General features: G+C 38.1%; 1 protein-coding gene across 1 annotated transcript in view; it reads left to right on the top strand.

The window, feature by feature from the left end:
• PRIM2 (DNA primase subunit 2) overlaps positions 1-25265 on the top strand; it is a gene marked incomplete at its 5' end in the record, with an annotated part of 129697 nt that overhangs the window by 69697 nt on the left and 34735 nt on the right. The window contains 3 exons of the mRNA XM_082306285.1: positions 1904-1971; positions 10327-10399; positions 11522-11707. Coding sequence (XP_082162411.1) covers positions 1904-1971; positions 10327-10399; positions 11522-11707 — 327 coding nt within the window. The remainder of the gene's footprint in view (positions 1-1903; positions 1972-10326; positions 10400-11521; positions 11708-25265) is intronic.

Here is a 25265-nt window from a genome sequence, read left to right as displayed (position 1 = left end):
ATTGTTTTCTGTATCAGTTATGTTCTGGTTTTAGCCAAGTGGAGTAACTTGGCCTGTATTTAAAGGCCTTCCAAGTTCTCTTCAGAAATAATTTCTGTTTTTCTGATTGTGTTTAAAACAAAACTAGAGGGTTACTTTATAGATGACATAAATATAGAGCAATACATGTGTTGGCCTTTAATATTCAGTGGTAAGAAAATGAGTTTTGTATCAAAAGAAACTTCTGAATATATACAGAGCTTAATGAATTTTTAGTATACCATAGGCATCTCAGTCTAGCCCCATAATATAAGGGAATGTGGATAATGCTTTAATTGCCAAGACACCGGCCTTTTTTTTAAAGAAGGGTGAATGGATTGCTGAGACTGCCTGAGTTACCTTTGCTGCAGCAGTCAGATCGGATGAGTACGCTTGGGTTACCCGAGACTGGAAGAGCGGCATTTTGAAGCAGTGATTGCTGCAGGCCAGGGCTGGCTTAACAGCTGCAATGGCCGTTCCTCCTTCCCGGCTGTCCTTGTGTTTAGTAGCTTCAATTTTCACTTGACAGACTAGCTGTTTTGAACCTCCTCTCATTTAGCTGGTGGTTGGTATTCCTAGCTCGAGGCACAAGTTTAAAATTTGGCCCCAGTCTGACTTCTGCCTCGCAACAAAGGTTATGAAATGGATGTGGTGAATGCGGGATCTTTCAGGAAAATCTTAAGCTCCTTCATATTCACACAGTTTACCTATGAGCCGATGGAGTTTGGCATGGATTTTCTTACAGTTACAAATAAACCCCCTGTACCCAAACACTGAGCGCAGCTTTTTCTGGGGTATATTTGTTTGTGGGTTATAAACAGAAGTTGCCACCTGCTAGTTAGTCCTGCTTCAGTGCTTGCCTTTACTGGTGTGTTGGAGCCAGCAAGGTGAAGCTACACTGTTGGTGCTAAAAGTTTTTTTTGTTTGTTTTTTTAATAAGATTTTTAAAGAGTATGTATAACTGTATGCATGCTATTTTAATTTACCTGTAAATACTTAAGAACTTGACAGTGATTCCTACAATATGAAATATGTTGAAATTTTAAATTTGTATGAAGGTGGTTTTCAAAATACAGCCTAACTTGGCAGCAAAAGAATCATGAAATGCATGTCATATTAAATATTTTATATTAGATGTATGTCATCAGTATCAGAACTGCTATGCTTCTAACTTTTACAAGTGAAGGTAGACACCTATGATATTAAGCAAATTTAATACATGTATTTTTCCAATTATTTTAGTTAATACACCAATTAACTAGTAATCTGCAATAGCGTGACATATACTTGTTGATTTATAGACTACTAGGTTTATTTTTTCAGAAAAAGTTTAATGTTTTAACGAGTCATATGAAACAGTTACAAGAAAAAAAGTATGTATTTAGTTTAGAACAGTCAAATTACAAAATACAGGTTATGCCCATTTAAAAAAAGTATACACAGAGGTGTGTCTATATAAAAGTCATATAGTGCTAAATATTATGTAAATTTTTCTATACAAATGTAAATTGTATATAATATGGGTTAATGGACTATATTTACATTATGTGACTGCTGGAAGGCTAGGTAGAATGTGACTTCTAGTTCAAATATGTTTGGAAAAAAGTATACCACTTTCAATGATGTCTTGCTATTTAATTCAAATAACACTGTAATTTTAGAAAAATTATTTTTCACTGTTTGACTTTGTTAACTTGTAAATATTTCTGCTAACTTTAGATTCTGGAAGGTTGTGCTTTGTTTTTTTTAATAGGAGAAAGTATGTCTTATCTAATGTTGTGTAAAGTTGTAGCAGCACAGGGTGATTTGTTACATCATTCCTGCTTTGTGCTATCAATTTCTTTAAAGCTAGTATTTTATTAACTGAACTTCTGTTTTCTTCTAGCTGACCGCACGATCGCTGCCTTCCATACAGTCTGACGAGAGACTACAACCTCTGCTTAATCATCTCAGGTAGCATAAACTGAAAGCATGAGCGTGTTCTTTCATACAGGTTAAAATAATTGTATTAGTAGAATGTTTTAGCTACAATTTTTTTTCAGACACCTCATCTGTGCAATTGGCTTTGACTGGAAAAATCCCCTGAAAGTGTCCTTTCAACTTAACAAAAGCTCTGTAAATGACATGAAACATAATTTACAGAGCTGATGTTGCTTCTAAGTAACAAGAAAATATTGGTAGCTTTGGTAAAAATTTTTTTTTATAGCAAGTGCAAAGTTGTTAAGCTTCTTTATGAACAAAACAGAATCCAAATTACACTGCTCAGAGTATGGGCCTTCCTTGTTGCAAGTATTTTATGCTCTATGATCTTTTTGGAAGATTTCTCCATCACTGTCATTGACAAATGGAGTCCTATGTTCTTCTTTTAATGGACCTAAGGAGAGAGCTGAAAATGTGAACCATTAAGAGTGCTCTACAACACAGCTGAAATAGCCTGTCTCTCTCTTAGTAGTATACAGTAGATAGAAGCTTTCTACTTTCTTTGAATGTGTTTGGGGATGAAGAGTAAGAAAAAAATACTTTTCTGATGTTCTTCATGTTAAGCATAGATCTGGTCTCTTCCTTATGTACATGATTGCTTTTTAGCACTTTACATTGTTTGGGAGAGTTTTCTTACTGCGGTAGTATGCAGGAGGACAAAGACCATAAAATTAGAGGGAAATGCATTGGCTTAGAATCATTGAGTCATTTACCTTGGAGTGAACCTCTGGAGATAGTTTAATCTAGCCCCTGCTCGATGTAGATCCAGTTAGATTGGGTTGCTCAGGTATTTATTCAGTTGCATTTTTAATATCTCTAAGGGTAGAAATTTACTTAAATATTGAATGTCAGTAATGAAAGCTCGTTTTTGAATACATACAACTTTGCATTAAGATCACTGAAATGATGTTGGATGAATTAGAAGTGGAAGCGGTGAGACTCCATCATTATAGCACTGCACCGGAATTAGGATGCAAATCTAGTTAGCATGCTCTTTAGTTCCTGTAGTGCTCTAGTGCTCGAGGTATCCGTACCTAAAATCTGACATTTTATTTTGATTTTAAAAAAAATTCTCATAATTTTTATTACATAGGAACAGTTTCATGTTTTATTGCTTTTAGTGTAAATCAGAATAGGAAAAATAGCTTTCATTGTATCTCTGCTTATTTACATATGATGGAACTTTGTTCAAGAGCAATGAATGAAATAAATATTGCAGTGTAACTGTTATGTAGCTGGTTAGGGGATACTGCTGAATGCCAATAACCTTCCATGCTTTTATTACTATACATCTTATTTTAAAAAAATACGCCTCAGTGGCATACCTTTCTCCATTTGAAGCTAAAGAAAAATTAGGTTAGCTTTTTATAAATTGCGCTCTCTAAGAGTAATTACTGAGAAATTTGAAATTTCTTTTTATATATGCTGTGCATCTATGTAAGTGGAACAGCCTTCAGTACCACAGCAATCACAATCCTCTCTGCGCTTTTTTTTTAAATATGGGAAAAGGAGAGGTTGCAAAAAAAAGCTGGTGTAACATCAGCTACTTTAACAGGGATACTGTATCCTACGTTTATGCAAAAAGGTATTTTTTGCACATTCTTATGTTAATTTGTATGTCTAACAACTGGTATGTTACTTCCATTTTGCTTTTGTGAAAGTGGAGGGTCTGTTCCCAGTACTTTTTGTCACCAATTTAAAAAACTACACAAAGAGAATCATAGAATCATTAAGGTTGGAAAAGACCCTTAAGATCATCGAGTCCAACTGTTAACCTAGCACTGCCAAGTCCACCACTAAACCATGTCCCGAAGCACCACGTCTACCTGTCTTTTAAATACCTCCAGGGATGGAGACTCAACCACTTCCCTGGGCAGCCTGGTCCAGTGCCTGACTACCCTTTCAGTGAAGAAGCTTTTCCTAATATCCAACCTAAACTTCCCCTGGCGCAGCTTGAGGCCGTTTCCTCTTGTCCTATCACTTGTTACTTGGGAGAAGAGACCAACCCCCACCTGGCTACAACCTCCTTTCAGGTACTTGTAGAGAGCAATAAGGTCTTCCCTCAGCCTCCTCTTCTCCAGCCTAAACAACCCCAGCTCCCTCAGCCGCTCCTCATAAGACTTGTGCTCTAGACCCTTCCCCAGCTTCGTTGCCCTTCTTTGGACACGATCTAGTACCTCAATGTCCTTCTTGTAGTGAGGGGCCCAAAACTGAACACAGGACTCGAGGTGCGGCCTCACCAGTGCCGAGTACAGGGGCACTATCACCTCCCTGGTCCTGCTGGCCACACGATTCCTGATACTAGCCAGGATGCCATTGGCTCTCTTGGCCACCTGAGCACACTGTTGGCTCATGTTCAGGCGGCTGTCAACCAACACCCCCAGGTCCTTTTCCGCCAGGCAGCTCTCCAGCCACTCCTCCCCAAGCCTGTAGCGTTGCCTGGGGTTGTTGTGACCCAGGTGCAGGACCCAGCACTGAGCTTTGTTGAGCCTCATACAGCTGGCCTCGGCCCATCGATCCAGCCTGGCCAGATCCCTCTGTAGGGCCTTCCTACCCTCCAGCAGATCAACAATCCTGCTCAACTTGGTGTCGTCTGCAAACTTACTGAGCATGCACTCGATCCGAGTTGCCTCTTTGGAAGTTCCTTTAAAATACACAAAATACATCAAACCTTACAACTTGAAAAACAAGCTCTGGTAATGAACAAATGGATGACCAAATAGGTCTTGTTTGTTACTTTTTTCTATGAATCTGTGACTCATTTTTGCTTCATGTTGCTCATAAGAAAGGAGAATATTAGTTGCAGGCTTTCCTCTACCTTCATTGTGTGAATCCTTACAGCAGTATTTTATTTTTGGCATATGTCAATAGAGCTTTATCAGGGGACCAAAAGCTTAGATAGAAACATGTGAAAACAGCATACAATTGAAGGTGACAGAGCATTGTTTGGTTGTTAATGCCCCACACGTTTTTGGCAGCTATTCATATCTGCTTGTGACTTTTAAATTAGCTAGTCCTCAGAAAAGGTCATTTTACTGTGGATTATGTCTGCATAGATATTTTAATCCATGCCCATTTTTTTTAAATGGACATAACATGTATTTTGTAATTGGACTGTTCTGGACTGAATGTGTATTTTATCTGTGACTTCGGTCCTCTTTTTGTCCTATTCTGTTTCATTGGTGCTTTCTAATATTAATTTTACTAGACCAAAAAAAAGAGAACATTTTTGGTTAAAATGTTAAAATAGTTGATGCAAGATTGTGCTTAGGGATTTCACATGCTCACAGTAGGCTACAAGGAGATTTAAATTGCTAAAACTTCAGCAATTTAATAAAAATGGAAACTTTATGTCTAAATGCATGAGAAGAACACTTCTGCAACTCCTGCAACTTCTGCTTTCGAACGAGTTTATATGGGTTTTGTGGTGAAATTACAGAGTCGTAACACTCTCCTGTTTAAAATCCTCAGCAGGAATAATTTCAAAGATAGACAAAAACTGTTGTATGTAATCCCATCAAACTACTATAGGACTGTGCCCGCGCATGAATTACAAGGAGAAGCTGAGCTGACTTTGTTTAGTCTGGTGAAGAGGAGGCTTAGGGATGATCAAATAGCAGCCTACAAGTGTTTGAAGGACAGACATCATGGCATTGGAATTCGTGATGGTGCCAGAGGATATAACAAATGACAGTGGTCACATATAGCAGCTTGGGAGGTTTAGATCAGACATTAGGAAAAATGTCTATGCTAGAATGATAGTGAAGCAGATTGCCCAGAGATGTGGAATCCTGGTTCTTGGAGATTTTTAGGATTCAGCTAGAAAAATCCAGGGCTCACCTGACTAGCGTTGGCAGTAGTCCCACTTAAAGTGGGGTGTGGGACTAAATGGTCTTCTAACATCCTTTACAACCAACATTTATATGATTCTATTAATTCTGTCTTCAGATGATAGTTCATAAGGTTGATACAGAAACCAAGTGTTTTTCAAGATTGGATTTTTTTTAATTAATAACACAATATTCCTGCAGACATGTTCACCCTCCTTCTCACTTACGCTCATCTCACAAGCAAGTAAAGAAGAATACACACCTTAATAGACTGGTGTCATTTGCTATCCTTAACATCTACAAAGTGCCCCTCATATCCTCACTAAGTCTCATGATATACTAACACATCTGAGAATAATACAATATTTATCAGAACAGTCCTACAGCTGTTTATTTGAAAGACATGGATTCCATTCTTGGAAACATTGATGTAGTGGAGGTTTCTTCTTGGTCAACAGCGGTGCGAATGTACGTATTGATCTTTAGTTGCAAGATATGTTTAGAAAACTTTTGGTAACTAAGATTTTGGATTTTAGAAAAGCTGGTTTTGAGTGATTGAGTCTGGCTGAATGGAGAGAGACAGGAATTTATATATGGAGGTAAAATGAAACTGTTTTTTAAGTGAAAAATGGAGACATTGCTGCTTGCGTTCCAGTAAACCACAAAAAGAAATTATGAAGGACTATAGATACTTCTAGGTGAGTAAGAAGCTTCTAGGTGAGTAAGATCAGGAAGTAACCTCAGAAGCTATGTGGAATAAAAGAAAAGATGAGTCCAAAATAAGACCTAAAACTGGAAGCAAAAAATAAGAGAAGAAAGCAAGGGTTATCACAAGGCTGGTTGGTTTGTGTTGTTACATGTTTTCAAACCAGCAGTTAGGAAGCTGTTTGGCAATGTTTAATGACATTAAAAAATGAGGACCATTGTTCATAGAACAAAGGATAGTCTTAATTTTTTTTTCCCAAGGTTGTTGAGATTTTTTAATAGAAATGTAGAGAAAATAATGGCAATCCGTGGAGAAAGCAGTGTGATTTTCTTGTGATGAAATCAAGGGACCTGGGGAATTTGTACTGTAGAAAATCAGAAGACCTGGCACTTAAAATTACAAACCCAAAAGCTCTATTCCCTTGAGCTCCTTGGGACTGGAATCCAACAGCTTAGCTGCCAAAGACCACATGACTAGTGCTGGACTTTTTATGCCCAGCCCCAGTCTGCCACGTATTCTGGATGGATAAAGCGTACTCTTTTTCAGAGCGCCACCTCTGAAGGTAGTTTGTAGGGTTCAGCTCTGTGGTGAGTGCTGTCAGATATCAAGAAACTTTGACCTTGCAAAGGTCATACGCTACTTTTTTAATGTAAAAATAAGGAGACATTTATGAAAAACTTTTCCTGTTTGCTTACCATGCTGAGAACATTTGAGCTATTTTTCAGAGTCTGAAAAGTAGAATTTCTTCTCCCCTGCCCCAGCATTGACTAGTAAAGTTTTCTACCAAGTCCAGACGTGATGGTCAGCAAGAGTCAGAGAGTATGTCCTCTTTTAGCAGTAACTTCTGAAGTTTTATATTGTTCACTTATTGTATAGAAAAACTTTTTTGTCTTCTTTTTGGACCTCCTCTTCCCAGGCAAATCCTTTCTACGGATGCTAGGAAGAAGTGGTTTTGCGTAGTTTAGCAATTTTTTTCAGTATTGGTATGATTGTAATAAGTACTATAGGATACAAGCGGATGATCTAAAGTCATTATGGTAAAGCAGCTTAAGAAGTTACTGGCACTCATCCTGGGATGTGATAACAGACTGAATGGTCATTTCCCTAATCAGTTGTTTAACAACAAAAAAAAAAAAAAAAAAAAAAAAGGAAAAAAAAAAAGTTGCCTAAGCAACAGCTGTTTTCTGTTGTTCTATGCTTCGATTGTAATATTTTTGGGACTGTCATTTTTGTTTTGTTTGTAGTTTGCCTGAGCAAAGTGACGTAGATCTGGTTCTACAAGGAAATTTAGATACTTCTTTAGTAGAATCAGGAGTAATAGACACACACAGCTCAAACACTTTCAAATACTTTTAATTATTTATCCATTGTTGTGTAATGAAAAAAAACCCCATCTATTAACTATAGTAAGCTTGCCTAGTGCGCCAGTGTGTGCCAGAAATAAGACTAAAGAACGAATGAATGCCTGTATAATTAAACAATTTGTACTGTAGTAAAATCAACTCTTACCTATATGCTTTTCACACTTTACAGTATTAAAATACACAAAATAATCCATAGCAACCAAGTATCATCATTTAGCTAAGATTCCTTTTTTCTGGAGTTAACCTCTATGCCTTCAAAAGATTTAAGAAATGATCTTTGTAAGTTAGTTGCAAAATCCCTCTTGCACAAAGAAATTTGTTCTTACCCAGACTTAGCAACCTGATTTTTGGACCAGTATGCTGTATCCAAAGCCCCCGTTTGCTTTATTGCCTGCTGTTCTGCCAGCACTTGAGTTTGGTTGCGTTCTGCTGTAAGCATTTCTCTTGGCGTATTCTGCAGCCCTGCATATATCCTCATTCAAGAAGTCTGTATCTTTAAAAGTAAAAGCTGGGCATTAGATGCTTGTATTTGATTTGAAATTACTTTGGTGACAATGTCTACGTGACTGTCTCTGCTGTAGTGTAGGGTTACCTGAACCTAGCTCAGGTATCAGAAGTAGCTTTGTTGCAGTAGGAAAGATGAGGCAGCACAAGCAAAGTCCTGTGCTATTTTGGCTAGACAGCTACTGTCAAGAGTTTGCATGTCAGTACTGTAGTAAAAGCCTTCCCAGCTTTTTATTGGTACACTTAAGTAGTTTTTGAGTTTTTACTTTTCCCCCAGAGTAGATGTTCATAGTGATACATCAGCTTGTTTGTGTGTTTGTTTGTGTGTTTGTGTGTTTGTGTTTTTAAAATACTACACAAGTAGCAAAGTAGAAGAGGTTCTTGATTACTGGAAGAAAGCAAAAGTGAACCCTGCCTTCACAAAGAGTAAGGAGAAGGATCCATGGAACCATAGGCTGGTCAGCCTCATCTCAGTTCCAGACATGAAGGACAAGAAGGTGATCATGAGTGTTCAGCATGGATTTGTGAATGGGAAATTATGCTTGACTAACCTCATAGCTGGTCATTTTATCATAGAAGGCTCAATAGATGGGGGGGAAAGCAGTGGATGTTGTTTGTCTTGACTTTAGCAAGGTTTTTGACACTGTCTCTTGTAACATCCTCATCAACAACTGATGAAGTGTGGGCTAGGTAAATGAACAGTGAGGTGGACTGAAAACTAGCTGAAGTGCTGTGCTCAAAGGTTTGTGATCAGAGGCATTAAGACCAGCTGGAGGCCAATCACTAGTGGAGTACCTCAGGGGTCGATACTGGATCCTATATGGTTTAGCTTCTTCTTTAATGTCCTAGGTGATGGGACAGAGTGCGCACTCAGCAAGTCTCAGATGATATAAAACTGGGAGGAATGGTTTACACCAGATGGGTGTGCTGCCTTTCAGATGGGCGCGGACAGGCTGGAGAAATGGGCTGACAGGACCCCTATGAAGTTTAACAAAGGGTAATACCAAGCTCTGCATCTGGGGAGGAATAACCCCATGTACCAGTATAGGCTGAGGACTGAATGGCTGTGAAACAGGGCTGCCGAAGAGGACCTTGGGGTCCTGATGGACAACAAGCTGACTATGAGCCACCAGCGTACCCTTGAAGCAAAGAAAGCTAACAGTCTCTTGGGCAGCATTAGGAAGAGCACTCCCGGCAGGTCAAGGGATGTGTTCCTTCCCCTCTACTCAGCAGTGGTGAGGCCACATCTGGAGGGCTGTGCCCAGTCCTGGGCTCCCCGGTATGTATGAGTAGAGGCTGAGAGAGCTGAGATGGTTCAGCCTGGAGGAGATGAATTTCAGGAGGCTGTGTGTGTGAATCTTATCAGCGCATATAAATAGGTGCCTGATGATGGGGAGTAAGGAAGACAGAGTGAGACTCTTCTCAGTGGTATCCAGTGATAGGCCAGGAGGCAATGGGCACAAACTGGTATACAGGAAATTCCACTTAAACATAAGACAACACTTTTTTACTGCCAGGGTGGTCAAACACTGGAACGGGTTCATCACAAGGTTATGGAGTCTCTGTCTTTGGAAATGCTCAAAACCCAGCTTGATGAGATGCTAAGCAACCTGCTGTGGTTAACTGTGTTTCGAGCAGGGGGTTGGACTAGATGATCTTCAGAGGTCTCTCTCAACAGTAGCGTGATCTGAGTTCTGAATGACCCCTCACCACTCCTTTCAGATAAAGGGAGGGAGGGTTTCTTTTCCATGTTGACTCTAACGTTGGTTTTATAAATCTTAATTACTTACATAACTGCCAAATACTGTTTTCTTGGTTTTGCCTGATATAAAATATTTGCAGCCCTTAATTGGTAAAATAATTTATTTCTAAATTTGTAAACTTAAAATATTTTTTTTGCTGTACTGTTTGCTTTGTTTTTCAGCCATTCTTACATTGGCCCAGATTACAGCGTGCAAAAGAACACTGGAAAAATTTCTCTAGAACAGATCGATACTGTAAGTCCTCTGTGTTTATTGACTTATGTTGTATGTTGATACGTAACTTTTTAAATTCAAGTATTCTATGTACAGACAACATATAAAGCCTTTATCTTTTTTGATTCATATTTGTTTTGTAACTCTTGAGAACTACTTGAATGAAATTGTGATAAAGTTTAAAATGGAGCAGAATTAACTGAAAATTCATCTAATCAGGATTTAGACTGGAGCTATAATGAATTGCTTAATTTGCTGCTTAATTTTGTGTACTTTCACAAATACCTAACATAATTATAAACAGTTTAACAAAATTTTCTTATTTAATAATTTAGCAACCCATGATATTTAGTTTATGATTATTGCATTGCAATATTAGTCTTTTCAATGCTCTTTTTTGGACTTTTGACTTAAAGAAGGGTTTTTCAAAACAAGGAACTAAATAAAATGGATTGTAAAAACACATCAATGGTGCAGAGACAATTAAAAACACATTACAGCTCCTTTATCTGAACTTTAGAGATTGTTTGTGTTTTCAGTGTCCATCTTAACCATGGCGGTGTTCCTTTGGTAGTGAATTCCATGGTGTGACTCAGATGTTAAAAATAAAAATGCAAAGCCCAAGTAAACTTGAATGTTACATTTTTTATCTCTGAGATCTTGCTTTATAAGAAATAGTATTCTTCAGGGAAAAAACCTGCAGATCAGTTGCAATGGATTTTACTCCTGCTTGTAGTTTTTCAAAGATGTTTAAAAAACCCATCCCTTCTTCCAACCCCCAAAAACTCTTAACAAAGGTCACCTTGCCATTCCAGAAGCTAAAATAAGGAAGAAGCAAGAAACATTGTAATGGAACTGTGGATGTATTTTTCCTGACAGCAATTAAACCTGTGTTACTTTGTAGCTGAAGATAGCCTGATACTACCACCTGTAGTATCTGTCCTTTGGATTTTGTTCTTGAGATTGGATTTGATGGCTTATGGACACGCTTTGTTATCATCAATCCCAAGGCACTCTGCACATGCATATCGTTTCTCCCAGCCATTGTCATTTTCAAGTGGAGCCAATTAATAATCACAATAAGCGTATAGCCTACAAATTAAATGATCAGTATGCCTTAAACACAAATTTTTCTCTTGACAGCTTTCTGTGAAATCATTCCCTCTTTGCATGCGCCAGTTGCACAAAGCCCTACGTGATAACCATCATCTCCGTCATGGAGGCCGTATGCAATACGGACTGTTCTTAAAAGGCATCGGCTTGACTCTGGAACAGGCACTAGAATTTTGGAAGAAAGAATTTATCAGAGGAAAAGTGGATGCAGACAAGGTAACTCAACAAATGAAAAATATCTAAATATGTGACTGTGAGGATGTAGTTAATGTGTACTTTGTACTACATATTTAAATAGATGCTTGTTAAAGTAGATAATTGGGCAAAAGGCACAGTAATGTCTTTTAAAGGTGTTTTTGTTTTTTTTTTTTTTTTTCTCTCTTTGCTTATAATTTTATTCATTTTGTTGGTCGTTCTGAAGCATGGGGAAAAAAGGCAAGCCACACAGAGGCTTTTTATAGATAAGGACTAGAAAAATGTTACTTTACCACTAAATCATTAGGAAACCAAAGTCCTTTATGAAATACAGGTACTATGTGACTAAATTAATTCACCAAGCAGGTAAGTGACCACAAACAGTACTATCTGAAAGGCAAGGTTAGCCTTTTTTGTTGGTTAAATAAAAAAAAATAATTGGACAGCTGTGTGTGAGTTGAGCTTGCCTTAGCAGATTTACAGTCTAAGAATAAAAGAAGAAACTGGAGGTGAGCAAAGACAGAAGAATATAGAATCATAGAATGGTTTGGGTTGGAAGGGACCTTAAAGATCATCTGGTTCCAACCCCCTGCCATGGGCAGACACCTTCTACCAGACCAGGTGCTCAAAGCCCCATCCAGTCTGGCCTTGAGCACTTCCAGGGATGCGGCATCCACAACTTCTCTGGGCAACGTGTTCAGTGCCTCACCGTGCTCTTATTGCACAGTCAATATGTTCAAGGAAATAGTGAGAAAATGCTGTTCAGTGCAATGGGCAGTATTATTGACATATTAGTCATTGGCCTAACCCTTGCTAATATTTTTGAGAGTATTGTGAGGAAAGTGTAACATACACGTGCAGTCTCTTTGAGAGCATGAAAAAGTGTATGCTAATTTTTGGAGGTTTGTGACCTGCTCCTTACCTTGAACAGCCTAGGCAGAATCAAGCAGGCTTCCTCTCTCATCTATCTCTGCCTGGCCTGTGGTATGTGTTAGAGTGGATGTTTCAGACCTTATGTCAGTTTTGTTTGGCCTGTGATACTTTCCATTTAGTATTGTGAGATCTCAGCTTTCCAGAGTACTATGAAGTATTTTTGAGTGTTTGGTAGACAATCTTATTTTAGCTTAGGTTCTCTGAGACATGGCTATACCAGATATGGGGCAAAAAGTAATGCTGGCTACAATGAATTATAGTACATATGTCTCTTTCAAGTCCTGGAAGATAGATCAGGTGGTCTGCAGACTTTTTGGGAAGGGGAAAGGGATTAGAAAGTATAATTTGAATGAGTACCTAAACCTCAGTAAATCTAGCTCCTTAAATGGGATAAGATTTAAGAGGAGATATGTATTTTGTTAAAAAAGAAACAAAAAATGCATTTTCTTACAAAGGTTTCAAGAAAGGATTTGAGGGGAGGTAATAACTTAAATTTTGCAGTTGAATGCCAATTAATTACTAGTTGAATTCAGGAAAATACAGACTTTTTTCAGTTGCAATTTCCTGTGCTTAAAGGAAATTGAAAGAATAAAAACAAGCTGTCAGAAACAGTAACAGTGTAAATATCTATTATTTCTGTTTTAAAAAAATACTATGTGAACAGGTCCAATTCCACCTATTTGTGCTTTGACTCTAGATGTATGCACATGTATGAAGACATGTATGCGCCTTGGATCCTGTTTTCAATCACAGGGTTATAACTTTCTACTATAGCATCTCTTTTGATAGGCCCTAGAAATAAATGAAGTCTTATGATCCTGTGTTGTCCTGGTTTCGGCTGGGATAGAGTTAATTTTCTTAATTTTCTTCCTAGTGGCTGGTGTAGTGCTGTGTTTTGGATTTAGGATGAGAATAATGTTGATCACACACTGATGTTTTAGTTGTTGCTAAGCAGTGCTTACACTGGTCAAGGACTTCTCAGCTTCCCATGCTCTGTCTGGTGCACGGGGAACTGGGAGGGGGCACAGCCAGGACAGCTGACCCAGACTGGCCAAAGGGCTACTCCATACCACATGACGTCATGGTCAGTATAGAACCTGGGGGGAGTTGGCCGGGAGGGGGCGGATCGCTGCTTGGGGACGGGCTGGGCATCAGTTGGCAGGTGGTGAGCAGTTGCGTTGTGCATCACTTGCTTTGTATATTATTATTATTACTACTACTACTGCTACTACTGCTACTACTACTATTATTATTTTACTTTATTTCAATTATTAAACTGTTCTTATCTCAACCCACGAGTTTTCTTGCTTTTACTCTTCTGATTCTCTCCCCCATCCCACTGGGAAGGGGGGAGTGAGCGAGTGGCTGTGTGGTGCTTACTTGCTGGTTGGGATTAAACCACAACATGTGTTTAGCTTCGAAAGTTAGAAAGCACATTGTGAATGAAGCATGGGTTGTAGTTACTGCATTTTTCACAAGCAAACTGCTATTTCAATGTAATTTTCATTCTTCTCAAGTTCTAGATAACCAACTTCAGACTGGGATAAAAAAAAATCTGATTTTTCACACCTGTAACTGAAGTCAGTGGCCTGTGCTTTTTCACCGTAAAATGTCATATAATTTTTAATGTCCTGAAAAAATGAAGATTAACACAATTCTTATTGGTACTTTCTTCTTTTGGCATTTTTATTTTCTGACACTCCTGCCATTGTTCCTTTCCTGTAGGGTGGAGATAATTATACTGTTTTATCTTAGCGGAGCATTGTGAAGATACATCCATGATACTTGCTAAAGACTAAGGTTAATTATTCATTACTGACTGGTGTATTGCAAAGAGGGGGTGTTCAATTTGCTGCAAATGGTTATGGTTTCAAAATTGTGTGTTTGCATTCATCTTTAATGGCTGCAGTATTTATGCCAGTTTTCAATCCTAAGAATTCTTGGCACACAACTTCAGTGTTCAGCAGGAAGGAGGTTACCTTGGACACATCAGTGGCGCAGTGGAGTGCCTATCGCCAGACTAAGCATAGGCACAAGGAAAATTTGCACCAAAAAGAACTCCTCCTGTGCTCTGAATCACTGATGTGGACATACCCCAGGGCTCATTGATAAAAACACCGTAGAAAAGTTTTTAAGAAACAATATTTTACCTTTAGAGAGGAATCTGTAAAGTATATTGTAAATGAAGTGTGAAACCATGTATTCAGTGGGAAAAAAAAAATCAAGTAGTGCCTACATAGAAAGCACTGAAAGTGGTAGAGATGCTCTGTTGCGAAGGGAATGATCATGTACTGGCATGTTCACAACAGAGACAAATGCAGAGCACAAAATAAAATGTTCTTTAGGCACTGTAATTAAAATTACTCTGCAAATTGCTAGGCTAAGAGTGCCTAAATGGTAAATTATTGTTGTTCAGATGATAGGATCAACTGTCAAATGGTGGTAGATGTGTTATTTTTGACTGAACGGTTATGCCAGTTGGCTTCATAACTTCAGTGTTATTTTAGGGCTGGTTTGTTTTTTTCTATAAAGTGTAATCTTACTCTAAACGTTAATTCCCATAGATTCTTTCACATCCTTCTTGTTGCTTAAAAAATAACTCGCCCCCAGCCCAAAAAAGAGGAGGGTAACTCCAGTATGCTTTTAAAATACTTGAAACAAGAAAGTAATAAGATTAATCAAGACAAATTAAGTAATTGCAGTACAGTTGTAAAAATGCTCTGATAGTTGAACATAAAATACTCTTGTAGTGGTGATCATCATTTGGCTGTTAACTGTTTTCAGATCTATTTGTATGATTAGTCTGTGAATGTGAAATTGGAGACTTGAAAGATGATGCGGTGTTTAGAACAAAGGAAGGAATGAAAGCTGGATCAATTTCTTTAAGGCGTTATTCAGTTGCTTCTTTAGCTAGTAGCCTGGAATCAACGTGCTGATACAGATGGATGACTTTAACGCAACCCATCACTTTCTGCTTTCCTTTGCCACATATACGCTTGTGATATATATTCTTTTTCTTAGCAGTATTTGGTGCACAGCGGTATGAAATGCTCTCTTGTAGTACTCTGATCGTTTACCAGTTTTTACAGAAGAGACAGTTGCTACTTGTGCACTTCTGTGTTGAAAAGTAATTCCTTTGATAATGCAATTTGATATTGCACTGATGTTTATTACTGTTGCATATGCTACTGAAGTGCAGCTGATAATTGTGCAAGAGTCTGGTTTTTTGGTTTTGTTTTTTTTTTTTTTTTTTAATAAATCTCCAAAACTTAAGCGTTACAATATTTACAAAATTATCCTCATGATAGAACAGCTTTCTTGTCCTTGTGACTTCTTACTGAGAATGAGACATGGCTCTTTAGCCCCTGTGTTCTAGGACTCTTTCCTGGGGGACCTGGTGGCATTCAGGCTGGTGAAGCTTCTCATTCTTCCTGACTTATTTTTCCAGATCATCTTATTGCGGTTTCCTATGGCTTGTTGTTTTCTGTAGTGGTTGATCACAAGTGGCAATGAGCATGTTGTTTTCTAGTTGTCAGAGGTTCCTGTCTGAGGTATGACTCTTCATCCCTTCCCACTAGTGAAGGTCCTCATGACAGACATTTTCATAGAATCATAGAATCGTTAAGGTTGGAAAAGACCCTTAACATCATCGAGTCCAACCTGTTAACCTAACACTGCCAAGTCCACCACTAAACCATGTCCCGAAGCACCACATGCACAAGCTTTTTGAATACTTCCAGGGACTGTGATTGCACCACTTCCCTGGGCAGTCTGTTCCAATGCCTAACCACTCTCTGTGAAGAAAATTTTCCTAATATCCAATCTAAACCTCCCCTGGTGCAACTTGAGCCCATTTCCTCTCGTCCTGTCACTTGTTACTTGGGAGAAGAGACCGACCCCCACCTCGCTACAACCTCCTTTCAGGTAGCTGTAGAGAGTGATAAGGTCTCCCCTCAGCCTCCTCTTCTCCAAACTAAACAACCCCAGCTCCCTCAGCCGCTCCTCATAAGACTTGTGCTCTAGACCCTTCACCAGCTTCGTTGCCCTTCTCTGGACACGCTCCAGCACCTCGGTGTCCTTCTTGTAGTGAGGGGCCCAAAACTGAACACAGTACTTGAGGTGTGGCCTCACCAGTGCCGAGTACTGGGGCATGATCACCTCCCTGGTCCTGCTGGCCACACTATTCCTGATACAAGCCAGGATGCCATTGGCCCTCTTGCACACTTGGTCGTTTTCCTGGAAGAAGGAAGAGGAAAGTTTACTCAGACTTAACCTTGCTCAGGGTCTGTGATTGGTAAAGAAGCAAACCCTTCACAATGAAGCTTTTGAGCTTCAGTTGATTGTTAATATATATTGTAGATGTTTTTTCCACACATGATGATCATGTATGAAACTGAAGACAAGACAACTTGCCAGGCATATACTGCATCAGTATGCAAAGGAATACCTCTTCTACTCTGTTAAGAAGTGATGAAACTTTGGGACGAAGATACATCCCAATGAGATAGTTCCAGCAGTTTGATTTTCCTGGCTCTTGCATTTATTTTCCAGATGATCTTAGGAGGTCCTTGAATCTTGATTCAGGAGTGCGGCTTTACCTTGATTGCAAACAGCTGGTGGTGAATGTTTCTACCAGGGCCAACCAGAAATTCCATGTGGGGGGTTAGATAAGAGACCTCCTGAGGTCCATTCCAGCCTGAATCATCCCATGACTCTGCGTACAGGTAGAAGTACATTTTTGTGAGGGCCAGCCACTAGAGGGAGATAAGATCATAAGGAATAAACAAATATAATGTGTAGAAGTAAATTAGAAGTGCTTATGCTATAATGCTTTGAAGATCTATGCAATTATATTATAAAAAAAACCCTGTGTATTTAAATGAAAATAGAAATAGGCACTTGATAATCTGCAATCTATCCCCAGTGCAATTTATAATGAATGGATGATGTGGTGGTTCTTTAAAACAACTTCCATCTCCTTAAATCCCCAGGAATATTTTCTTTATCAGTCAGTTGGTTACATTTGGTTTTGGTATTTTACTTTCTCATTTGTTTGAGATTTGGGAGTTGATTTGCAGCTGGATTCTTCTTTTACTTGCCCCCTTTATATTGGGTAATGGTGTCTAACATTACGGGAACGTATTTTGATTCATAAATCAGGAAAAGGTCTTTATTCTGTCACATTTTTAATTATAATTCCATAATTGAATGTTGGTTGCTACTTTTATTCTTGAATTATTTAAACTTTACAAATCTGCAGCCTAGAATGACATGTTGAACAGCAAGCCACAATATTTGACATCTAAGAGATAAAGCTATAAATATAATTGAAATTCCTCTGTACAGATTAAAATCTTATCTTTTTTTAATTGTACATCAGTAGTACTGTAATGCAAATAGATGGCTAGGCTTGAATTCTCCTGAGATGTATAAAGGCTACTATACAACTTTAAGAAAACGTTTGCTCTCTTCTAGGATATAAAAAAATGCAATAAAAGTGCAGCATATATTACCTGTAAAATCTTATTCCCCTGAAATCTGTGGAAGAGTATGTCATGGTAACAAGGCATTAATATAGTTAAGCATATTGCCCTTGCTTTCATTGGTTATCAGGATACTAGATAGTCAAGTTCTTGATTAAATTATATTTTTGTGTTAAACTTATCATAAAATGAAATAGAATTTTTTTTCCTAACAGCAGTGACTGTAAAAATTAGCTTCAGTAGAACCACTTACTATCTGTATTTCTCTTTCATTATTTGGAAATTATCATTTCATACTCTTGTCGTAGTGAGATAGAACAAGTGAATTTTAAAGATTGAGTGAATAATTTTTATTCTGTATTGGCAAAATGACAGTCTATTCATAACATTATTATATGTTGAATGGCTATGCTTACCTAGTATAACTGAACATAAAGAAAGTCAAAATACTTTTATGATATGTTTCCAAATATTTTTTGTATTCTACAAAATTAGGTCTTTAAATTGCTTTAATAACAGGCTAAAAGTGATTTAATTGTCAGAAGAAATGTGAAAATGCATTTTCATTTACATGACTTACTGTGATTCCCAAACTTACTATTGAATTTACATTAAACGTTTTCTTTAAATACAAGTTTGAAGAAAAAAACAGTAATGTGCAATTGTTATGGGAGTTTCGAGACAGTAGGTGGTCCAGGTGCATCCTAGGCATGTAGGCTTGAAGTAAAAATCAATGTTTAATTTGAATTTCAACCCCAAAGGCTAAAGAAAAGGACTTTCGGATTTCACTGTACCCGAGTTCTTTTGTGTGTTTTTTTTTTTTTTTTTCCCTCTTTTAGTATGGTCCTTTGTGGCATTCCTCTGAACATCCAGGTCTATGAAATCAGAGTATTTGTGCAAAACCGTGAAGTGACTCAACCAAGATGCAAGTTGTTAGGAGCTGAACAGCCTTTGCCTCAGCAGTAGACTGAACGCCGAGTAAAAAATGTCCATAGTCTGAACTCCATAGTCATGTTAGTTTCCAGGAATCAGCTTTATGGCAGTGAATCAATCATCAGGAGATCTACTCCTTTCATATAGCTTCCTTAATGGTGGTTTTTTTTTTTGCATATAAATTGAAGCCTGGAGGTTAACAAGTGCATTGTTCAAATGGGAAATAACTGTTGTTGAAGGTGATATTCATGTGAAGAGAGGTGGCTGCTGAGTTTGATTGTCTGGTATGACCTCGGCTGAAGAGGATAGTCTGGAATTCGTTTTATATTTTAATAAAAAATAAGCAGAAGAGGTGTTTTGAGTGCGTTTGTTTTATGGTTAAAATTTATACAACTAGGCATGAGAATTAAAAGCATGACTTGAAGCCATAAGTGCATGGATTGCTGTTGTTGCATCTGAGTCAAGCTGAATTAGTACAGCTTTCTTGTTGTTCGTAGCTGGAAAAAGATTTTGTTTTCTTTCCTTTGGCTATAGTAATTTGCTAATAAGAAGCAGCAAGGAGTTGGACTCAAAAGAACTGGAAATCCTGAGGCCTTACATTGTGGACAGCTATTATTCTTCCCCATTTGGTTCCATATGAATGGTTAGAGCTGAGCCTGAAAGCTAGGAATTTCTTGCAAAACCTCTGTGATCTGGCCATAGAGTTTAGTCCAAGGAATCATAATATCGTTCTTTAGCTGAATGGAAATAAGTTTCAGTTGCCGTCAAAATTGGGTTATTTTTGGCAATAAGTGTATCACTAAATATGTTAAGTCTATGCAAGATTCTTACTATCATATATTATCATTTTTGTTTAAAGTTCTGGTTTATAGGTTGGAATTAGTCCTTTGTGTATTGTGCACATTCATTTATGCTTGCTAGCATTCTGTTTCCTTCTCTTATGGAGCACCTCAGAATTTTGAAACACTCAGATGAGTCCTATTGGCATATTACTGACACACTGGTCTGCATGGTTTGATTTCTTCAATTTGTTTTGTATACCTATTGACCAAAGCAGTGGGAAAGAGATCTGTAGTGGATTCTGGAAGCAAGAGGACTGAGAAAGCACGCTCACGTGGGTTGCGTTTGATTGTATTCCAAGAAGTATGATCAAATGTGAATAACTTCTTGCGGAGTCCCGTTAAATTCTGCTAAGTCATAGGAAGGAGCTGGGATAAGATTCCTCACTGACTATATGAAATGTAGAGAATGTTAGCAATGCCTGTAAACATATAACCCTGGCCCGTGGCTAAAGGGAAGTCACTATCAGCGTTGTCAGCGTTACTTCTGTTTAGTGTTGTGGACACAATCGTTCTAGAAATACTGCAGAAAATTCTCTCGTCTAGTTAGAGCTAGAGATAGGTGTTTGCTTCCAGTTTAATTAAGCATCATGAGATCAAATCAAAATAGTTTAAAGTTGTTTGCATCAGATGGTGATTTTTTCTTAGGACTTATGGTTAAATAGTAGTATGGAATTGCTGCTGTTAAAATAACATGCCACGTTGTATTTCTGGACATTACTGCATGATATGATTAATAATACAAGTTTTGCAAAGCAGTTGATAGTATTTCTACTTTCCTGTAAATAGGAAATCCTGACTTTGCTGCAAAGGGTTTTGCCAGTAACATCTACGTTGTTCACAATACTCACACAAATGTGTGCAAGTTTGTAGGTATTGCTGCTCTGACCTCTTTATTAAACAAAGAATATAGATGTGTGCTCTGTGGCTCTTTCTCTCATAGTCCATTTTACTTTTTATTCCAAATTAGGCAAGTAAATGAAGCACATCATAGCTCCCGTTGACATATAAGAATTCAGGTGATGAGAAATCAGATGTGAATATTAGGTGTTCTTTGTGGTACGTGGTAAAAAATGTCCTACCACTTACTTCAGCAAAATAAGGTGAAAGCAATCAGTTTTTCACCATTTCTGCCCATATGCAATGTATGTAATGATCACTGAAAAGGTACTGTTAACTTACAACTTTATATAAATACATGAATAAATGAATATATGTATATAGTGTGTGTGTGTGTATATGTGTGTGTGTATATATAGCCTGAACATGATTTAACTGTATTCAGAAGTTTAAAAACTTGGAGTAAGAATAGTAATACATGGTAAGTGGTGCATAATGTTGTGCTATGGGATTCAACTAGTTAACTTGGGTGGTATTTAAATTTACAGGTAGAGTTGACACTGGTAAAGGGATGCCCCGCCCCGTGCCCCCCCCACCCCCCCCCAAGCTTTTTGGTATCAATTAATGGAGTTATTGGCACTTTCAAAATTAGCCATGTTCCCTTTTTTTCCCCCCAGTGGTAGATGCTGCATCAGTTCCCTGTACCTTTTGGTGGGGGAATAATCTGCAACTTCACTCAGTACCGTTTCCTTTCAGTGTGCATTAGAATTTTGTTTTGCCTGCCACATCTGGAGTTCTGAGCACTAGAAGGAATAAAACCAAACCAAAACGTTACTTTTTTTACCCTTTTACTCCTAAGAATGTATTTTACTTTAAAACAATATTGCCTGACCTTTTAAACCCGAGGCCCTTACTGGTTTATCAGTAGATATTAAAGTGTCTTTGGGACATAATTATGTAGATTTAAGAGAGTGATGTAGTTTCAATTATGCCCTGTAGCTAATGTAGATGCATATTAAACTCAATCATGCTTCTGTGTATTTCCCTTTGAAACTTTCTTTTCTCAGGCCTTAAATTACTAATCGGCATATCAGTGTATCATACAGTTATCTAAGCTTACTCAATATTGACAAGAATCTGTTTCACTATTTGTCTATTTGTCATTTTATATTTTAACTTTTTTTTTCATAAGGCAGTATTTTTGTTACAGAAACTTTGTTTTTCAAAAACCCTTAGAATTAAAAAAAAGTTAATTTCTGTGTAATAGATTCAAAATCTTAAAGCAATATTTCTTCAGTGAAATGGAGCTGGTATAAAAACATTGTTCACCATATTTTTGTTTCATGGATATTATTCAAATAGACCATAACTGATGATGATGCACTAGAAAACATAAAATAATTTTAGATTATGATATGCTTGAAGGTTATTGTGAGGGCACATAATATTCTAGGAATGACAGTAATAAGTGGTATGGTAAAAATGTGTGCTTTTTCACTCCAAACACAATCTCCTTTTCAGTTGCTACCAGATTTCTCAATTAATGTTCTTTTAAAAATGGAATTCTCCAGTCTTTGTTGTGAAGCCAAAGTTACGGTGGTATTTTGCTATGATCATTCACTCTGAAGTACTTTTATTTGTTCAGCCTTTTTCTTAACCTGTTAACAATGTATCTGCCCTTACTTTTGATTTTCAGTTTTCATCATCTCACTTACATTATACAGGAAAATTTTGGATGGTCTTTCAGCCTATGGCATATCTTAGAGACAGAGAAGAGGTCTAGCTGCTAACTATAATCTCTCTTCCAGGGCATTAATTACAGTGCTGGCATAATTTTAGTGATGTTTTTTAACTGTACTAGCTACCATAAAAAGAAATAGGATCAGTTTTCATAGTTGTTACATACTAGGCACTGAAATCTGTATTTAGTAATCTAGTGTACGAGCAGGTTAGTGATAATGTTCTTGCACTAACAAGAATGAAAGCAGTAAATATCTTTCCTGTACTAAAACTAATTTAAATCAGAATCCCGTCTCTTATGACTTGTTTTATTCCCAGCGACACAAGTTTTATTTCCATTTATTTATTGTAGTATCTTTTTAGAATTGTATGTATAAAAACGGATGTTAAAGCCAGACCTTTAATTTTCTAAGATTCCTTCTGTAGTCTTGAACCAGTTGTCAGACTTGCACTTTATTATCTCTGTAGAAAGACTGTGTACTTGTCAGAAGAGATTTCTGTTTTATTAGCCATCACAGCAGCAGCAAGTAAGTCCGTGACATTTTAAGAAAAGTAATAAATGGATTTGTCTGTCTGGTGCCAAATTTCTAAGTTCAGCAATTGTGAAGTATCTGAGTGTCACTAAATATGGTCTTTAGCAGGCTCTGTCGAATACCTTCTTAACCATACAGCTCTCTCTTTATAGCGATCTGCTGAAAAATACCTGCTGTATGTTGCCACACACACCAGCAGTAATGTATTTAAGCTCTTTGGCTATTTACCCCAAGTTCTGAGACAGGGGTTAACTGTTTTTGAGATGCAAATCTATTAATCCGTATTTTTTTTATTACCTTCCAGGACAAACTGAATGACATAACAGGTCTCTTCCAGTTGTGTTCTTGTGCTTTTTGAACAGAAAAGTTTTGATAGACTAGTTTATTAATCTTGATATAATTGTTTGAAAGAATATTTTAAAATTATTTTATTAAATGTTCAGATTTTCTGTAATCGTATAAACTGACTTCCAAAACAAAACCCAGAATCCTGTATACTTTGTCTTCTTTTTTGATAATGTCCATGTAATTGCTGTAACATCGTATAGCTGTCACATTCCGTGTGCCTATACTCAGCCAGCAAATCATGGCTATATTTCATATTCAGTCATCCAGAAAAGCAGCATGTTGTATCAAATGTGCACTCTACTGATATACCGCATAGGCACGATGTAAATAAAAATGTATTTTTACTTTCAGAATTGATTTAACATTCTGCCGCATGTCTTTGAAATCTGTTGAATCTCATGAATAAAGACAGGACAGCTCTTTTATGCATTATTTGTGCTATGCGCAATTTATGTTTCAGAAATTTAATATATTGATTTAGGAAAGTTAAATTACTATGATAGGGCTTAAGTATTTCAACATTATAGAGCTTACTGCTTCTTGAAAGAAGATTAGGTTCTGATGTTATATTGAAACGTACAATGCTGTTTAGCTGTGAAACTGAATTCTGCATAATATGGTGTGCTCTGACCTTTTCCTGTTCCCTATGTTCCTTAAGTCCACTCACACAAAAACCAAAATGTCCCTCAAATCTCTCTCTTTTTCTTTTTTTATCCCCCTGCTGTACATGGGGGAGCAGAAGCTAGGGGGTCTTTATGGCAATATCTTTATCAATGATCTGGACAAGGGGATCAAGTGCACCCTCAGTAAGTTTGCAGACGACACCAAGTTGAGCAGGATTGTTGATCTGCTGGAGGGTAGGAAGGCCCTGCAGAGGGATCTGGCCAGGCTGGATCGATGGGCTGGGGCCAACTGTGTGAGATTCAACAAGGCTCAGTGCCGGGTCCTGCACTTGGGTCACAACAACCCCAGGCAACGCTGCCGGCTGGGGGAGGAGTGGCTGGAGAGCTGCCTGGCGGAAAAGGACCTGGGGGTGTTGGTTGACAGCCGCCTGAACATGAGCCAGCAGCGTGCTCAGGTGGCCAAGAAGGCCAATGGCATCCTGGCTTGTATCAGGAATAGTGTGGCCAGCAGGACCAGGGAGTTGATAGTGCCCCTGTACTCGGCACTGGTGAGGCCGCACCTCGAGTACTGTGTTCAGTTTTGGGCCCCTCACTACCAGAAGGACATTGAGGTGCTGGAGCGTGTCCAGAGAAGGGCAACAAAGCTGGTGAAGGGTCTAGAGCACAAGTCTTATGAGGAGTGGCTGAGGAAGCTGGGGTTGTTTAGTTTGGAGAAGAGGAGGCTGAGGGGAGACCTTATCACTCTCTACAACTACCTGAAAGGAGGTTGTAGTGAGGTGGGGGTCGGTCTCTTCTCCCTAGTAACAAGGGACAGGACGAGAGGAAACGGCCTCAAGCTGCGTCATGGGAGGTTTAGGTTGGATATTAGGAAAAACTTCTTCACCGAAAGGGTGGTCAAGCACTGGACCAGGCTGCCCAGGGGAGTGGTTGAGTCCCCATCCCTGGAGGTATTTAAAGAACGGGTAGATGTGGTGCTTGAGGACATGGTTTAGTGGTGGACTTGGCAGTGCTAGGTTAACGGTTTGACTCGATGATCTTAAGGGTCTTTTCCAACCTAAATGATTCTATGATTCTATGATTTTGAGTTTCATTGTTTAAATTCCAGTTTTCTTTTTTCTCTTTCTAATTAATCTACTTAATGGAGTTGAGTTTGTTGCATGAGGACTGGGGCAATACTAGTGAAAATCCGAGTTTGTTTTTTTTAAAAACAAGAAAGCTTGTTTTTTTAGATGAATTACAGTAATTGGGCTTTTTTTTTATTTTTATTTTGTTACCAGAGTTATTTCCCTGTTTTTAGAACGTTACAG

Source organism: Platalea leucorodia, assembly GCF_965183815.1.
Source record: "Platalea leucorodia genome assembly, chromosome: 3".
Taxonomy (NCBI): domain Eukaryota; kingdom Metazoa; phylum Chordata; class Aves; order Pelecaniformes; family Threskiornithidae; genus Platalea; species Platalea leucorodia.
The sequence above is the reverse complement of the archived record's forward strand: the minus strand, read 5'-3'. Positions and strand labels throughout refer to the sequence as shown.